At 45.5% G+C, this 23,570-nt stretch overlaps 1 protein-coding gene across 2 annotated transcripts in view; it reads left to right on the top strand.

Moving 5' to 3' along the window:
• kansl3 (KAT8 regulatory NSL complex subunit 3) overlaps positions 1–23,570 on the top strand; it is an 84,993-nt gene that overhangs the window by 7,599 nt on the left and 53,824 nt on the right. For both annotated transcript variants that reach the window (XM_080217231.1, XM_080217230.1), the window contains exons 4-12: positions 1,013–1,198; positions 5,852–5,983; positions 6,472–6,588; positions 7,532–7,633; positions 8,548–8,619; positions 10,068–10,142; positions 13,762–13,919; positions 17,292–17,355; positions 17,795–17,992. In XM_080217231.1, the coding sequence (XP_080073357.1) occupies positions 1,013–1,198; positions 5,852–5,983; positions 6,472–6,588; positions 7,532–7,633; positions 8,548–8,619; positions 10,068–10,142; positions 13,762–13,919; positions 17,292–17,355; positions 17,795–17,992 (1,104 nt within the window). The remainder of the gene's footprint in view (positions 1–1,012; positions 1,199–5,851; positions 5,984–6,471; positions 6,589–7,531; positions 7,634–8,547; positions 8,620–10,067; positions 10,143–13,761; positions 13,920–17,291; positions 17,356–17,794; positions 17,993–23,570) is intronic.

The raw sequence follows: 23,570 nt of genomic DNA, 5'->3' as shown, positions 1-23,570 counted from the left end.
ATTACCTCATAAATTGATGGCAGATGTTGTCAAGAGCTGGATGGTGGGTTGATGGATGAGGTTGATGTGGGGAATGAAGAGTTAGCTGAGTTAGAACACAGGAACACAAGAAACAGAAGCAGGAGTCGGCCATCAGGCCCTTCAAGATGGCTGTGCCGTTCCATTGGACCATGGATGATCTATGCCGGCCTCAACTCTTTTTCTGTGTCATTTTCCCATAGTCTGCTATTTGTCAATTACTCAAATATTTATTCATTCCCCCACTTTAAATATGATACAGCCTTCATCACCCTTTGGGGCAGAGAATTCCAGAGATTGATCACCCTCTGTGCAAAGAAATTTCTACACATCTCAATTTTAAATGACCAGTCCTTTATCTTGTAGCGATGTCCCCTTGTTCGAGACTCTCCCAGTGGTGAAAACATCTCATCCATCTACCCTGTCAAACCCCCTCAGGATCTGGTATGTTTGAATAAGGCCACCCCTCACTCTTTTAAACTTAAAGGAATACAGACCCAAACTGTTTAGTCTATCGTCACAGGACAACCCTCTCATTCCAGGAATTAGTCTGGTGAATCTCCTTTGGACTGCCTCAAAGGTTCCTCTTGTGACAATACTGTGCTTGGGTCTATCACTGGCAGCCTCTGTTGCTGCAGCAGCATAATTGCTCTTCATTACAAGAATGTTTATTTTATTCTGAACCAATGCTGTTCTGATTGCATGACCCTCCTGGAGTTTTACAGAATCTGGCTTGATTAGGTTCATTAACAGGTAAGGTCATGTAACTGTGGTCTCATGTCATTGCTCTGGAGTTAAACATAATGCTGGAGACTGCAGATAAAGGCAAGCTTCTTGTTCGTGTTCATATTCCAATTATTCAGCAGAAGCCAATTGGCATCCCAGTCTCTCTGCTCCTGCTTGGGAGGGAGGAGGGATGGCCAAGTGCGGAAAGATTGTAGAGGATTTGTGATGCATTGACTGGACAATGTGAAAGAAAGCTTTTTTTATTCAGGCCAGCAATGAACCAGTGCTGCGGAGGATAGCGGTGGACAAGTGTGCTCGGCGCATTCGCCAGGCCCTCGCCAGCGTGAACTGGGACACCAAGTTAACCCAATGGCTTCACACCACTCTGGTGGAAACTCTGAGCCTGCCAATGCTGGCAGCCTACTTAGACGTACTCCAGACCCTGAAATGCAAGGTACGGGGGATTCTACACTGAATGGGGGGAGATCACTGAACTAGGCGAAAGAAGGATGCATTGATCCTGCACCTTACATAGCCTCAGGGAGTTACAAAGTTGCTTAAGAGCCGAAGAAGTACAATTCACGACAGGGTACTGATCGCGGGGGAGAGAGAGAGAGAGATCACAGGAGGTGAGATTGCCCACCCTCTCTCTGCGTTTACAATTTCAGCAAATTACCGCACAGAAAGCTCGAATGAACCAGTTAACTGGTAATAATGGTAGTAACCTTGTATTGATGTTGGTTGAGGAATACATTTTGGAGGGAATACCCTTCTTCAACAGTGGGAAATTGGTGGAACATTTCCACTGAAAAATACAACCTAAGACAGCGAAGCATTTGCTCAGTTCAGGCTCCTCCCGCACTGAACACCCAGGGTCAGTACTAAGGGAATGCTGGGTTGGTATTGTGTGAGCAGTGATGATAAGTACCAGCAGAGCTCCCTCTCGCTCTCCCGGCTCCCCGTATGAGGGTGGGGGTGTTCGCTTTCACTCTCGTGGTCTCTACTTCCTTTCTCTCCTGTAACCACTCTGTCTGTCTCTCATGCCCTGCAATCTCTCCCTCTTCCATGATCTCTCCTCCTGTGATCTCCCTTTCCCACCATCCATCTCCCTCTCCCACAGTTGATCTCTCTTTCCCCCCACAGTTGGACAGTTGGTTTCCCCTCCTGTGGTCTCTCTCTGCCCCGCAGTCTCTCTCTGCCTGCCTTTATAATTTTGGCTGAAACCCCTGGGCCGGAACTGAAGAATATCGATTGGGGGCAGATGTTTGAGAGCAAATCAACATCTGGCATGTGGGAGGCTTTCAAGTATAAGTTGAGAGGGATTCAGGACCGACACATTCCTGTAAGGTTGAAGGATAAGTATGGCACGTATTAGGATCTTTGAATAACGAGATATTGTGAGCCTAGTCGAAGAGAAAAAGGAAGCATTTGTCAAAGCTAGGAAGCTGGGAATACACGAAGCAAGTGTGGAATACAAGGGAAGTGGAAACTTAAGTAAGGAGGGGTAAAAGGGGTCACAAAAATCCTTGGCCAGCAGGATTACGGAAAAATCCCAAGGCTTTTTATACATATAGAAGAGCAAGAGGGTAGCCAGGGAGAGGGTTGGCCCACTCAAGGACAAGGCAGGGAATCTATGCATGAAGAAGAGGAAATGAGCGAGGTGTTAACTGAGTACTTTGTGTCAGTATTCACCAAAGAGAAGGACTTGGTGGATGATGAGTCTGGGAAAGGGTGTGTAGATAGTTTGAGTCATGTTGAGATCAAAAAGGAGGTGGTATTGGGATTCATGAGAAACACTAAGGTCGACAAGACCTCAGGGCCTGATCGGAATACTTAGGTAAGGGAGGAAATTGCTGGGACCTTGAGAAAAATCTTTGTATCCTCACTGGCTCCAGGGGAGGTCTCAGAGAATTGGAGAATAGCCTGTGTTGTTCCTTTGTTTAAGAAGGGTAGCAGGAATAATCCAGATAATTACAGGCTGGTGAGCCTTACATCAGTGGTAGGGAAATTATTGGTGAGGATTCTTCAAGACAGGATTTATTCCCATTTGGAAATAAGTGGATGTATTCGTGAGAGGCAACATGGTTTTGTGAAGGGGAGATTGTGTCTCACGAACTTGATCAAGTTTTTCGGGGATGTGACAAAGATGATTGATGAGGGTAGGGCAGTAGATGTTGTCAACATGGACTTCAGTAAGGCCTTTGACAAAGACCCTGATGGCAGACTGGTGCAGAAGGTGAAGTCGTATGGGATCAGAGGTGAGCTGGCAAGGTGGATACAAATCTGGCTCGGTCAAAGGAGACAGAGTGTCGCATGGAAGAGTGCGTTTCTGAATAGCAGGCTGTGACAAGTGGTGTTCCTCATGGGGACCTTTGCTGTTTGTATATATATAAAATGATTTGGAGAAAAATGTAACTGGATTGATTAGTAAGTTTGCGGACAACACAAAGGTTGGTGGATTTGCGGATAATGATGAAGGCCATCAGAGCATACGGATCAGTTGGATGCTTGGATGGAGAGATGGCAGATGGAGTTTAATCCGGACAAATGTGAATTAATGCATTTTGGAAGGTCTAATGTAGATAGGAAATATACAGTAAATGGCAGAACCCTTAAGAGTATTGATAGGCAAAGGGATCTGGGTGTACAGGTACATGGGTCACTGCAAGTGGCAATGCAGGTGGAGAAGGTAGTCAAGAGACATACAGCATGCTTGCCTTCATGGGCCAGGGCACTGTGTTTAAAAATTGGCAAGTCATGTTGCAGCTTTATAGAACCTTATTTAGGTTGCACTTGGTATATAGTGTTCAATTCTGGTTGCCACACCAGGATGTGGAGGCTTTGGCGAGGGCACAGAAAAGATTGACCAGGATGTTGTTGCCTGGTACGGACGGCATTAGCAATGAGGAGAGGTTGGAAAAACTTGGTTTGTTCTCACTGGAATGACAGAGGGGCGACCTGATAGAAGTCTACAAGATTATGAGGAGCACGAGCAGATTGATAGTCAGAAGCTTTTTCCCAGGTGGAAGAGTCAGTTACTCGGGGGCACAGGTTGAAGGTGCAAGGTTTAAAGAAGGTGTACAAGGCAGATTTTTTACACAGAGGGTGGTGGGTACCTGGAACTCGTAGCCAGGGGTGGTAGTGGAAGCAGTTATGATAGTACTTTTAAGGGGCATCTTGACAAACACATGAACAGGATTGGAATAAAGGGATATGGTCCCCAGAGGGGAAGGGGCTTTTAGTTAAGTCAGGCCGCATGCTCAGTGTGGGCTTGGAGAGCTGAAGGGCCTGTTCCTGTGCTGTAATTTTCTTTGTTCTTTGACAAACTTGAGTATATTCCTTACAGAATCTCAGACATTTGTTTGAGTTGATAGTGTTCCATTCCAAATGAAACTTTAAAAGCTGGTATTGGGAGAATATGTTGAGCAGAAAATGGATTTCTACATTAGTGAGTAAGTGGCTATCCATTTTGGGTTGAAGAAAAGATAAAACAGTGTATCTAATGATGGTGAGCTGCTGGAAACACTGAAAAGAGACTTACTGTCCAGGAATATGGATCATTAAACCGTCCGGAACAGGTGCAGAAAATTAAAATGTCTCATGGAATGCTGGTCTTTCTGTCCAGAGAATGGGAATAGAAGAGGAGACATCATGATTTAATGATACAAAGCTCTGTGAATCATTCTGTGCTCCACGCCTTGGGAATATCTGAATCTGGAAGAAGTGCATTGCAGATTTAGCCGGACACCAAGGGTTACATCATGAGAAATTACACAATCTCAATGGGCCAAATGGCCTCTTTCTGCACTGCAGAGATTCTATGGTTCTGAATGGGTCAATTGATCTTTTTCAAGATTTAATTGGAACAGATAGAATAGGTAGAATGAGGGGAGAGATACAAAAGGGGCAATTTTTTCATACAGAGGGCGGTGAGTGTCTGGAACAAGCTGCCAGAGATAATAACAGAGGTGGGTACAATTTTATCTTTTAAAAAGGGAGTGGGATAGCTTGATCTTGGGTTCAAACATAGCTCAGCACAACATTGAGGGCCAAAGGGTCTGTACTGTGCTGCACTGTACTATATGAAAGAGCATTTAGATAGTTACATGGGTACGATAGGTATAGAGGGATATGAGCCAATGCGGGCAATTGGGATTAGCTTAGGGGTTTTTAAAAAAAGGGCAGCATGGACAAGTTGGGCCAAAGGGCCTGTTTCCATGCTGTAAGCCTGTATGACTCAATGGAATCAAGAGCAACTGTTTCTACTGGTTGGGAGTTGAGGACTGGGCAGATTATAAAAATCGGCAAAAGACCTTTCAGGTGTGAAGTTAATGAACACTTGTACACATGAAGGATGATACAAATTTGGAACTGGCTTCCATGAATGGCAATTGATGCAGGATGAAATTCTAATATTTTTATCTATGATTGATCAGATGGGCTGGAGTGCAGAATTCAGCCCAGAAAAGTGTGACATGATGCATTTCGGGAGCTCAAATAAGACAAAGAAATACACAACAAATGGGAGGAACCTGAGAGATATAGCAGAAGTGGGAGTGCATGCCATGATCCGGCACCAAGCAACATCTTTTCTACTCACAGCCCACACTCAATCCCTGAAGCTTGCAGGGCAGGTTGATAAGGGGCTTAAGAAGGCACATGGAATCCTTTCATTTATTTCCCAGGTATAGAATATAAGAGCAGTGAGATAATACTGAACTATATAAAACATTAGGTAGTCACAACTTGATTACTTATGCAGTTCTGATCACCTCATTGCAGAAAGAATGTAATGGCATGAGAGAGAATACAGAGGAGTGTTGGCAGGACTGGAAAATTGCAGCAATGAGGAAAGATTTGATAGGCTCAGGTAGCCTTCCTCGGAACAGAGAAGGCTGAGGGAAGTTGTACAAAATTGAGGGGCCTGGATAGGGTGCTGAGGAAGGACCTAGTGACTTCAGCAGAGACGCAAGTGACTCGAGGACAGAGATTTAAAGGTAGAAGGATTGTGGAGGTATTTTCTGAGCAGCAAGACTGTATTTCATCCTGTCTGTATGTTAAGATTGTATTTGCCTGCTGCCCTCCTCTCTGACTTGTTTCCTTTCAGGTCCCAACACTCATTGATAAAATGATCATCTCCTCCACCACAAAGTCAGGAGCTGCTGGAGCTGAAGCCTTGTCCTTATTGTTAAAACGACCATGGGATCCTGCAGTGGGTGTGCTTTCCCACAACAAGCCTGTGAGTTACTTGTCTGGAGTATAAAATTCCTGACTGCACAGAGGAATGGCAATTGTTGAATTGAAATAAGTGCAGTCAGCATGGAGTGCTGGTGCTCCTATTTAATTTGGGAGACAGTGTAACTTGCAGAGGAATGAGCAAGTCATGACATGGGTGGGTGGGAAGGAGAGGTTACCAGAGGGCTGGTTGTGGGGGGTTGGAGGTGTTGATGAGGGTGGTGGGCTGGCATGAGGGGCAGGTGGGAATGGGGGTGCTGGAATGATTGAGCCAGAGAGGGGTGAGGCCAGAGGCACAGGATGGGGTGGGTGGTGGAGGACAGTTAGAGGGGGGTGCGAATGTGGGTGAGGCCAGGGGAGGGGGAATGTGGATGGGCTGGAACACTAACTCCACTGTTGTTCCTAGCTGCACTACACGCACAGATGTTGCTTCCAATGGGTCTGATGATTGCAGTTGGAAGATTGTTTTGATGTTGCTGTTTTCTCCTACAGAGTAAGATCCCAGGCTCTCCATTGTTGGTCATCACTCCCAGTGGACCCACGAATAACATGACCTCTGCATCACGCAGGAATCGCTTCTGGTTATCTCAGTTGTCCTGTTTGGGAAAGGTTTGTGTTATGAATTTATTATTGTCACACTGTGAAGACATTTGTTGTGTTTACTTCTGAACAAGTCTATTGGGGATCTTGTGGTGTCTCCACAATGAGCTGCTCAAGGGATATTTATTCCTAAAGTTCAGTTCAGGAATCAGAATATTTCATTGGCTGCTTTGGAAAGTAGAATGTTTGTAACTTGTCTGTGGCCTGACTTTGGGGATGGTGGGAGTGGTTAGCTGTTAGTGAGGGATGGCATGGAAGCGGGAGAGCGTGAGCAGGGAAGATAGAGGATGCGTTGTTGGTGAGAATTGGCAGGAGGGGAAAGTACAGCTGGGAAGGTGGGCGTGTTGTGAGTGTGGTAATGCTGATAATGTGAGGACAGTTGCCAGTTGTTTCAGACTCTGGGTGATCAGGTGGATGTTGAAACCCAGTTTAAAACATTGATGCAGCTGAATAAAAGCCTCAGTGGCTGATAATTGGCCCTGGGTATTATCACACTAACATTAATTAGTCACAACTTGATTACTTGTGCAGTTCTGATCACCTCATTGCAGAAAGAATGTAATGGCATGAGAGAGAATACAGAGGAGTGTTGCCAGGACTGGAAAATTGCAGCAATGAGGAAAGATATGATAGGCTCGGGTAGTTTTCCATGGAACAGAGAAGGCTGAGGGAAGTTGTACAAAATTGAGGGGCCTGGATAGGGTGCTGAGGAAGGACCTATTGACTTCAGCAGAGACGCAAGTGTCTCGAGGACAGAGATTTAAAGGTAGAAGGATTGTGGATGTATTTTTTGAGCAGCAAGACTGTATTTCATCCTGTCTGCATGTTAAGATTGTATTTGTCTGCTGCCCTCCTCTCTGACTTGTTTTCTTTCAGGTCCGAATACTCATGGAAGTGGTGGGTAGGTGTAGAGGACAGTAAGGATGTTTCATTGGTTTTTTTTGTCCAACAGGTTATCCCAGTCACCATGCACATTGTAACTGGAGGTTCAGGAGTGAATGTGGTGCAGTGTCTAGAGCACATGATTGGAGCGATTCGAGCCAAGATCCATGAGGTAGGTGGCCACACTGCTGCCATCACCTGTTGTCCTCCCTCTGCTATCCATCAGATTTCTTCCCTTCACTGTTTTTGAAAACTTTCAGGGCTCTTTCTGGGTCTAGTGCATGCTTGCCCCACTTTTTTGCCCCCTTGCGCACACGTTCTCCCTACTGTGGATGGCATGGTAGCACAGTGGTTAGCACTGCTGCTTCACAGCTCCGGGGACGTGGATTCAGTTTCCGGCTGGGGTCACTGTATGTGTGGAGTTTGCACATTCCCCTTATGTCTGCGTGGGTTTCCTCTGGGTGCTCTAGTTTCATCCCACCGTCCAAAATGTGTGGGTTAGGTTGATTGGCAATGCTAAAATTGCCCCTAGTTTCCTGAGGTGGTTAGAGGGATTGGTGGGTAAAGTGTGTAGGGATATGGGGATAGGGCCTGGGTGGAATTGTGGTTGGCACAGATTCGATGGGCCGAATGGCCTCTTTCTGTACTGTAGGGTTTCTATGATTCTACTGCCGCCGCCTCCCACCCCCACCCACCTTGCACACTCTCACTAGTTCAGTCACTTGTTACTTGGAGGGACAAAGTCTGACCTAACCCTGTAATAGCAGAAGGGAGTGTGGACTGAAGCCATAATATCAGGATGTGGGACACAATCGTTGGGGTGTTGTCAGAGAATGGCTACAACACTGAAAGAGGCTGTTCAGCCCAGAATGCCTATGCTGGCTCTCTGCTTCAGCAGATCAACTAATCCTAATTCCCCTGTCCTTTTCCTGTAGCCCAGCAATAATTTGGACTTCTGGTGCTTGTCCAGCTCTTCTGAAAGTTGAATCTGCCTCCACCACACTCTAATTCCAGGCTGCAGGGTCTCATTGAATATGCTGCTGATAGAGTGATTATAACCCATATCTCTCTCTCTCTCTCTCACAGCTGCAGACTCACTTTGCGAGCAGGCCAATTGTGTTGATTGGTTGGAACGTTGGAGCCCTTGTAGCCTGTCACGTAAGGAGCCCAAGTCAGACTTGCTGTGGTGGGGTATATTCAGATACTTAGTCAGTTATTGAGTCCAGCTGAGTATCCGTCTCTGAACCCTGCCTGCTGCTGTCGGAGAGAAACCTCGGCAGTAACTCAAACTTACGCAGCAGAACTCAGAGAACCATTAGCAGTGAGCAAGAAGTGAAGGGTTTCTGACAACTTCTCACTCTGTGTGAAGTTTGCACATTCTGCCCGTGTCAGCATGGATTTCCTTCAGGTGTTGGAGTTTCCTCCCACAGTCCAAAGATGTGCAGGTTAGGTTGATTTGTCTGCTAACATGATCTTAGTGTTAGGGGATTAGCAAGGTAAATATGTGGAGCTATAAGAACAGGGCCTGGTGGATTGTGGTCATTGCAGATGATGGGCCGAATGGTCTCCTGCACTGGAGGGTTCTATGAAGGGACAAGAATTGCAACAAATGAAAGAAGCTGGAAGAAGTGAGTCCCAGGACAGCAGTGAATCTGAAATCTAGAGGATCCGGGACTGGGAATGGGCAGTAATCCAGAGTCTGGGGTTGGGAATGGGCAGTAATCCAGAGCCTGGGATGGGGAACAGGCAGTAATCCAAAGTCTGGAAACTGGGAACAGACAGTAAACCAAAGTCCGGGATTGAGAATGGGCAGCAATCCAGAGTGTGGAAACTGCGAATGAGCAGCAATCCAGAGTCTGGGATTGGCAATAGGCAGTAATCCAGAGTCCGGGAATGGACAGTAATCCAGAGCCTGGGTTTGGGAATGAGCAGTAAATCCAGAGACTGGAACTGGGATTGGGCAGCAATCCGGGGTCTGGGATTGGGATCGGCCGGCAATCCGGGGTCTGGGATTGGGATCGGGCAGCAATCCGGAGTCCAGGACTGGGAATGGATAGTAATCCAGGGGACCAAGCAGCCATTAATGCGATATAAATGTTCAGAATAGGTAGTAATATGAGTCCAAATTTGCAAGTGGGCAGCAGGAACTTTGTTGCAATCTGCCCTACAATTTAAGGAGATTCACAATTAAGTGTCTTTGGTTAATTCTTGACCCATAAACTCACAAAATGCTTGAATTGGTCACGCGACCGAGTTCATGTACATTCGAGCTGGTCTGTGTGAACGATTGATGTCTGATATGGAGAGCACCTGGTAATCCTCGGTAGAAGGCTGTGAAATGTACGGACAGGCTCTGGGGCAGTCATGAGGGAGTCCATCCCTACCTTCCTGTTCAGATGAGTGTTTTCCAGTGTGAATTGTGAGTTAGAGAACACACACGTAACCTGGGAAAGTACAATCTGTGCACCAGAGTGGTGTTTCTTGGTATTGTGAAGCTTTTCTCAGAAAGCCCTGTAGAATTTAGTAACCTGTGAAGTATTTTTTGAAATGTTGCGGTTCTGTCATGAATGCTATCTGAAGTTACCAGCTGATGTGTTTCCATTCAGGTTTCGATGATGGAGTTTGTCTCAGCTGTTGTCTGTCTTGGATTTCCTCTGCTCACTGTTGAAGGACCAAGAGGAGTAAGCATCAAATAATTTTAATTATTTTTAAACAGTGAAATTTTGTTACACATGCTGATGTTGAAAAATAAGAGTTTTTATTTTAAGAAATATCCTCAGGGAAGGTACAGTAGATTAGATACAGAGAAAAGCTCTCCACATTGTCATCATAAACACTCTTTAAATAGTTAAATTTACAAAAAGGAAGAGAGGGGCCAAAGTGAATATCAGCAGCTTAGAATGATACTGGGGAAATAATAACGGGAAACCAGGAAATGGGAGAGAAGTTAATTATTTTATAAAAGCAAATTACTGAGGATGGTGGAATCTGAGAAAAAAGAGAAAATGTTGAAAAGTCTCAGCAGCTTTGGCAGCATCTGTAAGGAGAGAAAACAGCTGACGTTTCGAGTCCAGGTGACCCTTTGTCAAAGCTAAAAGGCAGAGAAAGTGGGAGATATTTAAACTGCAGGGTGAGCGAATGAAACATGAGTCATAGCCACAGAAACCAGAGGAAAATACTACTAATGGCAGTCCACGGAGAGAATAAAGGGTGTGAATGGCTAAATGGCAGAGAAGCTAAAATCAGAGGGTAAACTGTGACAGAAGATGATGTTGGGGGAGAAATGAAATTGAGAAAAGGGGGGAAGGGGAAGCAAAGGCAGAGAAAAGGTAAGGAAAGGGGGATAAAACATGGAGAAGTGTGGGGGGGCAGAAAGAAAAGTAAAGAAAGGCAATGAAGAAATAAAAGGGAGAGAACAGTAAAAAAAATTAAATGAAATGAATAGAAAGGGGTGGAAGTGGGGAGAGCAAATCATCTGAATTTGGTGCTGAGACCAGAAGGCTGTAAAGTGCCTAGCTGAAAAATGAGATGCTTTTCCTCCAGTTTGCATTGAGCGTCACTGGAACATTGCAGCAGGCCAAGGACAGACATGAGCATTGGAACAGGATCCCAGTTTATTCAATCTCTCCCTGTGCCAGGCAACATCCTGGTAAACCTTTTGTGCATTCCCTCCAAAGCCTCCACATCCTTCCAGTAGTGTGGTGACCAAAATTGGACACGGTATTCCAAATGTGGCTGAACCAACGTTTTATACGACTGTAACGTTCCTTGCCAACTTCTATACTCAGTGCCCTGTCCAAATGCTTTCTTCACCACATTTTCCACCACCTGTGCTGCCACTTTTAAGGACCTGTACTCCCAGATCTCTGTGTTTCTATGCTCCTGATTGTTCTGCCATTTATTTTGTAGCTCCCACTGAATTGGATCTACCAAAATGAATCACCTGACATTTGTCTGGATTAAATTCCATCTACCATTTCTCTGCCCAATTTTCCAGCCTATCGATATCCTGCTGAATTCTCTGACAATCTTCATCATTATCCGCAACTTTGCCAATCTTAGTATCATCTGCAAACTTGCTAAACAGACCAGCTACGTTTTCTTCCAAGTCATTTATATATATTACAAACAGCAAAAGTCCCAGCACTGATCCCTATGGAACATGACCAGTTACAGGCCTCCATTCAGAACCGCTACCTCTGTGGCCAAGCCAGTTCTGAATCCATCTAGCTAGTTCACTCCTGATCCCATCTGATTTCATTTTTTCCACCAACCTGCCTTAAGGGACCTTGTCAAATGCTTAACTAAAGCCCATGTAGACAACATCCACAGCCCTTCCCTCATCAATCATTTTTGTCACCTCCTCGAAAAACTCAATCAAATTAGTGAGACATGACCTCCCATGTGTAAAATGCTGCCTGTCACCAGCAAAACCATTCAGTTCCGTCTAGATAACGGCCATGTGGTTTGTGTACATTCATCTAATGGCAACCATATGATTGAATTCAATGTGGTGTTAAAGAAGAAGAGATGTGAAACAGAAACAGTTGCAAAGTGTAAATATCCTGGTTTTTGTGATTGCAAGTGGTCTGTCCAAAGAGGTGTGTGCCAAGAAAATAATTTCCTCTTTTAGCTCCTGGTGGAATGGCAGCTGTGAGTACCAAGATCATATGATTTGTTTGGTTCAAGAGGGTGTCCATTTTAAAATCAAAAACAAATTTGTTATCCCAAGGACTCAACACCCATTTAGACAAAGTACTCCGCTCAAAGTGCTACCCGTTGGGAAGGACGTTATTGGCCTTGAGGGGAATGCAGAGTAGTTCAATCAAGGATTTCATGAGGTGGAGAGATCGTACAAATTATGGTTCTGTTACTTGCAAAACAGAAGGATACGGGATTTATGAATCAATTTTTTCAACCCAATAACAGAAACAGATTAGATTCCAACCATTTCTGGTGGTTGAGTAATATAAGATCCATGGGACATTCATAACTACTAAAGCTAAATCTCATGCAAGTGAAAACAGGAAACACTCAACACAAAAAGGATAGTTTTCATGTGGTACTCTTCTAAAAATGGCAATTGTTCATGAAATTTAACTTGGTGATAATTTTTCAGAACTCAGAGGTATCCAGGGATATGGAGTGGAAGTAGATATTTAGATCACACGTCACCACTGTCAAGACCATGCAAAATGTGTTTCCTTAAACTGGTCTACAAGCTAAGAATTTGTGTATGCAGCCCCCTTTTAATTTATTAGTGATTCAGTTAAAAATAATTCAGCACAAAATTATCTGAAAAGTAATATGGAATGAAGTTATTAATTAAAATACAGATAGAAAGATTAGGTGCAAATTAAGAAGGAAGAATACTTAAAGATGACATTTCAAATTAGTCTGTGTGAAATGTCATCATGAGTTCATAGCTTTGAATTCTCTCTTTCTGGAGTGAAGAGCTTGAAGTCGTATTTAGCAGCTGTGATGGTTTATATATTCGACTGTCTGGAGATTGCTTCCACCAGTGGACTCGGCAAGTCAGCAGCGTTTGGGCGCGAGTGACATTCTGATAGTACAGGACTTGCAGATTGCCTGTTTACCTTTCTTAACAAAACCATGATGTTTTAGTACTGAGCCTCTTATTTCATAGCACCAGGTGGCAGGGAAGCCCAGCTCCGAGTTACGTTTCAGCTCTGAGGTATTCTGCCTCCGAATTGCCACATCAAAATGACTTACAGACAACCCAATTTATAATCCAGTAACACAAAATGACTGTTATATTAATCTAAGCGAGTACTTGTATCACAGGGCAAATAAATCCATTAAATTGCAGGGTTTGAAAACGTCATTCCGATCATGTATTCTCCCATAAGTAAAATGGTCTTTCACACTTTCAGATGTCAGTGGACGTCCCTGGGGGGAGTCCGCATTTTTTTAATAACTTTTCATAGCTTCAGTGATACAAGTCTGACACTGTTTGTTTGTAAAACCACCAAAGGTGCCAGGTTATCTGTCTGGTTCTCTGTTTTGATAAAGGCTTTTTTCAACGATGTAAATGTTTGAGAATGGAAAGACACTTGTGAAAGCAGTTGTCTGTAATATTATACTGATTGAATGGTGAGAACAGGCTCGAGGAGCTGAATGCTTTACTCTTGTTCCAATGAATTCCAGAGATTAGGTGCTACCGGCACAATACCCCTGCAGTTTGCCAAAGGGGAGCGACACCTAACGATGCATGGAATGTCTGGGGCACACGCTCCACTTTGACACTGTGATATTAAATGCCTGGATTTTTCCCTTCAGGATGTTGACGACCCGCTGCTGGATATGAAGACCCCAGTGTTATTTGTGATCGGGCAGAACTCAGTGCAGTGCAGTGCTGACACCATTGAGGATTTCCGGGAGAAACTTCGAGCCGAAAACAGTATGGTGATAATTGGAGGAGCTGACGACAATCTGAGGTATACATGCAACTTGACCCCTCATCCTTTTCTTTCATTTAGTGGCTGAGTGATAGCACTAAGTCCTGAATCAGAGGTTTGTGGATTGAAATCCCATATCAAAAAAAATGAGCAAAGCAATAAATGATGTTTTATTATCGCGTGGTAGATTGTTGCATAAAGTTAAATCTCACGGGGTCCAGGGTGAGTTATCCAAATGGATACAAAATTGGCTTCTTAACAGAAGCCAGAGGGTGGTTGTAGAGAGTTGTTTTTCAAACGGGAGGCCTGAGACAGCAGTGTGCGCTCGGGATCAGTGCTGGGCCCACTGTTATTTGTCATTTATATTAATGATTTGGATGAGAATATAGGGGGCATGGTTAGTAAGTTTGCAGATGACACCAAGACTGGTGACACAGTGAAGAAAGTTATTTCGGATTGTAAGGGGATCTTGATCAATTGCGCCACTGGGCTAATGAATGGCAGATGGAGTTTAATTTACACAAATGCGAGGTGATGCATTTTGGTCAATTAAACAAGGGCAGGACTTACTCAGTTAATGGTAGGGGCGTTGGGGAGAGTTACAGAACCAAGAGATCGAGGGGTACATGTTCAAAGCTCATTGAAAGTGGAGTCACAGGTGGACAGAGTGGTGAAGAAGGCGTTCAACATGCTTGGTTTCATCAGTCAGAAACATCGAATACAGGAGTTAGGATGCCTTGTTAAAGTTGTACATTGGTAAGGCCACACTTGGGATATTGTGTGCAATTCTGGTCGCCCTATTATAGAAAGGATATTATTAGACTAGAAAGAGTGCAGCAAAGATTTACTAGGATGTTACCGGGACTTGATGGATTGAGTTAGAAGGAGAGGCTGGATAGACTGGGACTTTTTCCTCTGGCGTGTCGGAGGCTGAGGGGTGACCTTATCGAGGTCTATAAAGTAATGAGGGACACAGACAAAGTAGATAGTCAATATCTTTTCCCAAAGGTAGGGGAGTCTAAAACTAGAGGGCATAGGTTTAAGATGAGAGGGAAGAGATACAGAAGTGTCCAGAGGGGCAGTTTTTTCCACACAGAGGGTGGTGAGTGTCTGGAACAAGCTGCCAGAAGTAGTAGTAGTAGAGGTGGGTACAATTTTATCTTTTAAAAAGCATTTAAGTAGTTACATGGGTATGATGGGTATGGAGGGATAGGGGCCAAATTCGGGCAATTGTGATCAGTTTAGGGGTTTTAAAAAATAAAGGGCGGCATGGACAAGTTGGACTATGAATCTCCCTGACTTTCTGTCCCCTGTTTTGTGCAGTGCTGAACAATTGCTGCATTATCAGAGAGTGAGTACTGAGCGAGTGTGACGCCAGAGGGTCGGAGGGTGCTCCGGTTTCCTCCCACATTGCAAAGAAATGTGGGTTAGGTGCATTGGCCATGCTAAATTGCCCCTTTGTGTACCCGAATAGGCGCTTGAGTGTTTCGACTAGGGAATTTTCATTACAGCGTTGATGTAAGCCTACAATTTAAAAAAAAACTTTAAACCAATGTCCTGAACAACTGGAGTATAACCTTCCTACATTTGTAATTAATTCTCTTCACAATAAATGATAACGTTTTATTAGCTTTCCTAATTACCTTGTAGCCTTTTGTGATTTATGCACACGTCAGGAGCTCTGCAGTCTTAACATTTAGATAACAGGCTTTATTATTCTTTCTGCCAAAACAGAATATTTCACATTTGCTTATATTGTAATCCATTTGTCACATTTTTGCCCACGAGCTTAACCTTTCCATGTCTTTTTATTGTCGTCTCCTTGCACCCTGTTCAGAATTTGCCTTCCTAGCTATCGTTGTGGGGTCGGGAAATTTTGCAGCCACACGTTCAGTCCCTTCATCCAGGTCATTTATATTAATTGAAAAAATTTAAGACCCCAGCACTGATCCCTGTGGCACATCACTCATTACATCCTGCCAACCAAAAACACACCCTTTTTTGCAAACTTTCTATTCTCTGTTAGCTGCCAACACATTATCCCCAACACAATGAGCTTTTATTTTCCAAAATAATGTTTGATGCGGCCCCTTGAGGTTCCACCCCATCCTAGAGGTTTTATCTCTTATCTCCCCTCCTGTGGACGGCCCCTTATCTAAGTACAGCACACTTTGTGGTGTTCATGGTGGGAGAGTCAATATTGATGGAGAACTTCTCTATCGGAGGATCAGAGCTGTTGATGTGCTATACTGTTGGAAGGCGCGTTGTGAGAGTGCTGCAATGTTGGAAGATCAATTTGAGGGGCAGCTGCACTGTTGAAGGTTCAGTACTGTAGGAGCACTGCACTGTTGGAAGCTGAGGGAGCAACACACTCCAGGAGGTGCTACTGTTTAGATGAGACTGAGAATCTATCTATCCCAGGCTGTAAAAGATCAACCCGTCATTCACAATTTGCAACATTTCCTATATCACAGTGACTACACCTTCAATGTAGTTTATTTTGATGTAAAGTGCTTTGGGATATCCTCAGATTGGAAAGGTGCTATATAAACATTCAAGTTACTCTTCCTTCCACTTTGCTTGCTGTGGTCTGGTTTCACAGGTGCTGCACAGCTTCACTGAAGGGACAACTCCATTTCTTGTGGTGGATCCAGCAGAATTCAGTTTGCTCTAATTAACAAGTTTTTTTACACAGAGGGTGGTGGGTGCCTGTAACTCGATACGAGGGGAGATAGTGGAAGCAGATACGACAGTGACTTGTAAAGGGCGTCTTGACAAATACATGAATAGGATGGGAGTAGAGGGATATGGTCCCCGGAAGGGTAGGGGGTTTTAGTTCAGTTGGGCAACATGGTCAGTGCAGGCTTGGAAGGCCAAAGGGCCTGTTGTGCTGTAATTTTCTTTGTTTTTTGCTCTAACATGTGGAGAGATTGTAGGATATGAGTTCTGAGCTAATTCCTCCACCAAAACCCCTGGATTTCTCCCATCTTCTCTTTCACTCAACGCAGTGTCTTCTCCTCACCCATTTAAATTAATAAACACAAGCTAGACTTGAAATAGGCTGCTGGAGCTTCTGGCTGAAAACTCCTTCCAGTAGTTTTTTTGTGTAACTCATACAGAGCTATGGGAAGACCTGTTGCCAGAGTTACTCTTTGCAAGCTATCGCAGATCACTAGTGTTCACATTCTCCTGACACACTTCAAGAGCAAAGCCATTTCCATTTGCTGTCAGAATACTCTGTGATACGATAAGTGCCATATGGAGCCAGAAAGAACCATTCTGTGCTCCTGCCATATCAAACCCAGGTGGGGAGGAGGATATGCCCAAGGACGGTTGTTGATGGGAGGAAAAGGAAGAGTCTGGAAAATAATTTGGACTATGCATAAATCTCACCCTGTTTCTTCACTGCAGGATCAGCAAAGCAAAGAAGAAGATGGAAGGTCTAACGCAGAGCATGGTGGACAGGTGTATCCAGGTACTCGCACTCACTAAGGGATTCTGGAAGACACGCTCTCCCTGTTATGGAACCTGACAAGTGTGCAGTCACTCATATATAGTCTTGACACTTCACACAGTCTCTTAACACATGTCCACTCTCACTTACAAATCGATTGAGATTGCTCAGACTGTCACTCTTGACATACACTCACATATAAATGATGACACACTTGTTACTTATACGTAGATTCTGACGTAAGTATTACAATCACACACTGACTGCATTGTCTCACACACTGTTACTCAAATGCTCTTGCTCCACGTAATTTTTTCTTCGGCAGCCCATGACATTATGGCAAAACAAAGCCAAGAAGGTTCCACCCCATCCCAGAGGTTTTATCTGTCATCTCCCCTCCGATGGACATTATGTCATGAGAAGTTATTGACAGCCTTTGTGGATTTTTTTTTAATCTCAGGATGAAATTGGTGATTTCCTGACTGGTGTCCTGACCAAGACTGAATCTCACTCAGGGGCTGAAGCCAAAGACCTGGATGCAGAGAAGAAAAAGCGATGTAGAGACGCTCGCCGGGACTTGGCATTTGAACTTCCAGAACGAAGTAGCCGGCCAACGTCTCCCTTCAGTCGAGTGCCGGCTTCTCCCTCTGGCTCTGAGGTGAAGGTGTTCTCATCCTAATAGTGTTTAATAACTTCGGGAAGATTTTCCCTTCTGACTTCTGAAAGAAGCTGATTGACTAGATTTATGAATCCTTCACTGTAACAAATAAACAATATTCAACATAGTTCAAATACTAATTAACAGGCAAGTAATACTTCAAACAGCTATGCAATAGTCACTTTAAATGGTCAATGCAATGAAGGAGCACCATATGAACATGCCCACCCCAGCATACATAGCATTAAAATAAGGAGTCCCACAGCTTTCTGTATTTCCCAGGTGGAGATTCAGTTCTTTACTGAACTTCTGAAACCCTTTCAGACAGCAGTCTCAAAATACCCGATCTCCAGGGAATCCCAAAAGGCACGTCTTAGAATCCCTTCAGTGCAGAAAGAGGCCATTTGACTCATCAAGTCCACACCAACTCTGATCGAGTATTTTACCCAAACCCTGCCCTATGCCTGCAACCCCACACATTGGTCATGGCTAATCTATCAAACCTGCACATCTTGGGACCTTGAGGGACTTTTTTTTTTAAACCATGGCTAATCCACCTAAACTGCACATCTTAGGACCGTGGGAGGAAACCGGAGCATCCGGAGGAAACCCACGTAGCTGCAAGGACAACATAGAAACTCGAGACAGATAATCACCCAAGGCTGGAATCGATCCAAAGTTCCTGGTGCTGTGAGGCAGCAGTGTCATGGAGTCAGAGGTTTACAGCATGGAAACAGGGCTTTTGGCCCAACTTGTCCATGCAACCTTTTTTTTTAACTATTAAGCTAGACCCAATTGCCTGCGTTTGGCCCATATCCCATCTTACTCATGTAACTGTCTAAACGCTTTTTAAAAGACAAAATTGTACCCACCTCTACTACTACCTCTGGCAGCTTGTTCCAGACACTCACCACCCTCTGTGTGAAAAAATTGCCCCTTTGGACCCTTTTGTATCTCTCCCCTCTCGCTTTAAATCCATGCCCTGTAGTTTTAGACTCCCCTATCTTTGGGAAAAAATATTGACTACCTACCTGATCTGTGCCCTTAATTATTTTATAGACCTCTATAAGATCATCCCTCAGCCTTCTACGCTCCAGAGGAATAAGTCCCAGTTTATCCAGCCTCTCCTTATAGCTCAAACCGTCAAGGCCTAGTAGCATTTTTGTAAATCTCTTCTGCATTCTTTCTAGTTTAATAATATCTTTCTGTAATGGGATGACCAGAACTATAGACAGTATTCCAAGTGTGGCCTTACCAATGTCTTGTACAACTTCAACAAGAAGTCCCAACTCCTGTATTCAGTGTTCTGACCAATGAAATTAGGCGAGTGCAGGCTTGGAGAAGGTGAGTGACAGATTCCTACCTTGGGCACTTACAGGAGGTTGGGACATGGCAGGGAATATAGGGAGGAATGTAAGTTGTGTCCGGTGCCACATGTGGGAGTTCCTGGTGGTGTCACGGGTCCCCAAGGTACACATCTGCAGTAAATGTTTAGAACTGCAGCGATTGAGGGCCCGGATCAGGCAACTCGAGGGGCGCCTGGAAGATGCGTTTCTAGTTAGGGAGAATGAGGAGATAATGGCTGGGAAACATGAGCAGGAGGAGGTCTCAAGGGCTGAAGAGAAGGGAGGATGGACGACTGTTAGGAGAGGAAAGAGGAAGAAGAAGAGTAGTCAGGGTCCCCCGGCCTCCCCGGAGGCCCCCCAAGGTTCGTCGGCAGGGGCACAGAAAAATAGGAATGAAGGGGAGACTGATTTAGAGGGACGGAAAGGGTCTGGTAAGGTGATAGTGGTAGGGGATGGGAGGGTCCGAGGGATTGATAGGAGGTTCTGTGGGCAAGGGCGCGACTCCAAGATGGTGGTCTGCCTCCCTGGAGCAGGGGTAAAAGATATAATGGAAAGGGTAGAGGGAATTTTGAAAGGGGAGGGGACCCAGGCAGAGGTCATAGTACACGTAGGGGAAGGGGATATAGGAAGGAGGAGTAGGGGAGAGGTCCGTAGGCAATTTAGGGAGTTGGGGGCCAAACTAAAGGGCAGGACCTCTAGGGTGGCACTGTCTGGGTTGCTGCCCAGTATGAGCAGGGCTAAGAATGACGAGATCATGCAGTTGAATGCATGGTTGAGGGACTGGTGTAGGGTAGAGGGGTTTACTTATGTAGATCATTGGGAGGTGTTTAGGAGAGAAAGGCAACTGTACAGGAGGGGTGGGGAGGATTTGAACGGGAGGGGGACTAGTGTCTTAGCAGGGAGGTTAGCTGGGGTGTTCAGGAATGATTTAAACTAATAGGGAGGGGGGGTGGGGAGGTGGCTGGGAGAGAGACGGGTGAAAGGAAAATTATAAGGGAGAAGGTGGTTCCGAGGGACATTTGTGGGTTGAACTGTGTCTGTTTCAATGCTAGGAGTGTGGCAGGGAAAACGGATGAGCTTAGGGCCTTGATGTTTGTGAGGCAGTTGGATGTGGTGGCTGTAACGGAGACGTGGTTACGGGAAGGGCAGGACTGGCAGCTGAATGTTCCTGGGTACAGGTGTTTTAGGTGTGACAGAGGAGGGTTGAAGAAAGGTGGAGGGGTGGCACTGTTAGTCAAGGAAAACATCACAATAGTGCAGAGGGAGGGCGATATGGAAGAGATAGGGATTGAGTCGCTGTGGGTGGAGTTGAGAAATAAAAAGGGAGAGATCACACTGCTAGGGGTGTACTATAGGCCACCCAACAGCCCAAAGTCAGTGGAGGAGGGAATTTGCAGGGGCATTTTGGACAGGTGCAGAAAGAATAGAGTGGTTGTAGTGGGTGATTTTAATTTTCCCGGAGTGAATTGGAGGGGGCCTAGAGCTGGGGGTACGGAGGGAGAGGAGTTTGTGAAATGTGTTATGGAAGGGTCGCTAGAACAGTATGTAACTTGCCCGACTAGGGGAGGGGCTATACTGGATTTAGTGTTGGGAAACGAGCCAGGGCAGGTGGGTGAGGTAGAGGTAGGCGAACATGTGGCGAACAGTGACCACAAGTCCGTCTACTTTAGGATAAAAATGGAAAGGGACGAGTGCCGTCCAAGCGGAAGTGTGCTGAACTGGGGAAAGGCGAGCTATGGCAGGATTAGGAGGGAGCTGCAGCAAACTGACTGGGAGGGACTGTTAGCTGGCAAGTCCACGGTTGGCAAGTGGGAGGCTTTTAGGGACAAAATGAAATGGTTGCAGGGGAGGTTTGTTCCGGTTAAGCGAAAGGATGGGAAAGGTAGGATTAGAGAGCCGTGGATTACGGGGGATATTGAAGACTTGGTTAGGAAGAAGAGGGAGGCGTATGATAGGTCAAAACAAATGGGTACGGAGTGTGCGCTGGAGGAATATAGAGAGAGTAGGAGGGAGCTAAAAAGGGGAATTAGAAGGGCGAAGAGAGGGCATGAGATGGCTTTGGCCGGTAGGATTAAGGATAATCCTAAGGCATTTTATTCCTATATTAGAGGCAAGAGAGTAGTTAGAGGGAAAATTGGTCCTCTTAGGGACAAGAGTGGAGAGTTGTGTATTGAGTCGGAGGGAATGGGGGAGCTCCTGAATGAATACTTTGCGTCGGTATTCACGAAGGAGAGGGGTTCGGAATCGTGCGGTCTCTTGGAGGGAGCGGAGGTTCAGTTGCAGGATATAGTTATTACGAGAGAGGAAGTGCTAGGGCTTTTAGGTAGCGTAAGGACGGATAAAGCTCCGGGGCCTGATGGTATTTATCCCAGGCTGCTTAGGGAGGCGAAAGATGAAATTGCTGGGCCTCTGGCGCACATCTTTGTCTCTTCTTTGGACACAGGTGAGGTCCCAGAAGACTGGAGGGTAGCAAATGTGGTCCCGTTGTTCAAAAAAGGTAGTAGGGATAACCCTGGGAATTATAGGCCAGTGAGTTTGACGTCGGTGGTAGGGAAGTTAATGGAAAAAATACTTAGGGGTAGGATGTATGAGCATTTGGAGCGTTGCGATCTGATTAGGGATACGCAACATGGCTTTGTTAGAGGGAGGTCTTGCCTTACGAATCTGGTGGAATTCTTTGAGGAGGTGACAAGAACGGTTGACGATGGGAGAGCCGTTGATGTCATCTACATGGATTTCAGTAAGGCGTTTGACAAAGTCCCTCACGGTAGGCTGGTAGAAAAGGTTAAGGCGCATGGGATACGAGGCCAGGCAGTTAGGTGGATTGAAAACTGGTTGGGAAATAGAAGACAGAGGGTAGTTGTGGAGGGTACCTTGTCGGGCTGGAGGCCAGTGACCAGTGGTGTGCCGCAGGGCTCGGTACTGGGACCTCTCCTCTTTGTAGTCTACATAAATGACTTAGAAGAGGGAGTAGGTGGTGTGATCAGCAAGTTTGCTGATGACACCAAGATGGCAGGGTTGGCGGGTACAGAACTGGATTGTCAGGTGATACAACAGGATATAGATAGGTTGGTGCAGTGGGCAGATAGGTGGCAGATGGCATTTAATCCTGACAAATGCGAGGTGATGCATTTTGGAAGGAATAATGCAGAGAGGAGTTATGTGATAAAAGGTAGGCCGATTAGGAGTATAGATGTACAGAGAGACCTGGGAGTGCAGGTCCACAAATCCATGAAGGTTGTGTCACAAGTGGAGAACGTTGTTAGGAAGGCTTATGGGATGTTAGCCTTTATAGGAAGGGGCTTAGAGTATAAAAGCTGCCGTCTAATGCTTCAGTTATACAGAACGTTGGTTAGACCGCATTTGGAGTACTGCGTCCAGTTCTGGTCACCTTATTACCGGAAGGACGTGGAGTCTCTGGAAAGGGTGCAGAGGAGGTTTACCAGGATGTTGCCTGGCATGGGGGGACTGGGTTACGAGGAGAGACTGAAGAGACTGGGGCTATTCTCCTTGGAAAGAAGGAGATTGAGAGGGGACATGATAGAGGTATATAAGATACTGAAGGGAATAGATAGAGTTAATAGTGAGAGACTGCTCCCTAGACTGGGTACGAACACAAGAGGTCATCAATTAAGGGTGAGGGGGGGGAGGTATAATTTGGAGGTAAGAGGAAGGTTCTTTACACAGAGAGTTGTGGGGGTCTGGAATGCGCTACCGAGTAGGGTGGTGGAGGCAGGCACGTTGGACTCGTTTAAGATGCAGTTAGATAGGCATATGAGTGAAACGGGAATGGAGGGATATGGTAGGGGCTATTAAATAGGGTAAACCTCGGGAGACACCGGAAGGGCAGGCTGTATAACTAATATGTTTTGTCTTTATTCCACAGGTGGAGGTCCACCTCGTGTCAAGCGAGGGGCATGCACACGGCGGGTTGTGCGTGGGCTGCTCTTGGAAGTCCAGGAGTGGCCTAGTACTTCATGTCGGTGTGTGTGCTTGATCCTGGACCGATAGACGGGCTCCACAACAGCTCAGTGACTAGCGCTGCTAGCTGTGCAGATACATGGATTTGGGCCTGTGTCTGTGGGAGTTTGCGCATTCTCCCTGTGGTTGCGTGGGTTTCCTCCGGGCGCTCCGGTTTCCTCCCACACCCCAAAGATGTGCTCTTAGGCTAATTGGTTTCCACCAAATTGACACTATTTCTTCCCTGAATCTGACTGAGTAGGGTCCCATTC

This window comes from Carcharhinus amblyrhynchos, chromosome 34 (genome assembly GCF_965287045.1).
Source record: "Carcharhinus amblyrhynchos chromosome 34, sCarAmb.v2.hapA, whole genome shotgun sequence".
In the NCBI taxonomy this organism is placed as follows: domain Eukaryota; kingdom Metazoa; phylum Chordata; class Chondrichthyes; order Carcharhiniformes; family Carcharhinidae; genus Carcharhinus; species Carcharhinus amblyrhynchos.
The sequence above is the reverse complement of the archived record's forward strand: the minus strand, read 5'-3'. Positions and strand labels throughout refer to the sequence as shown.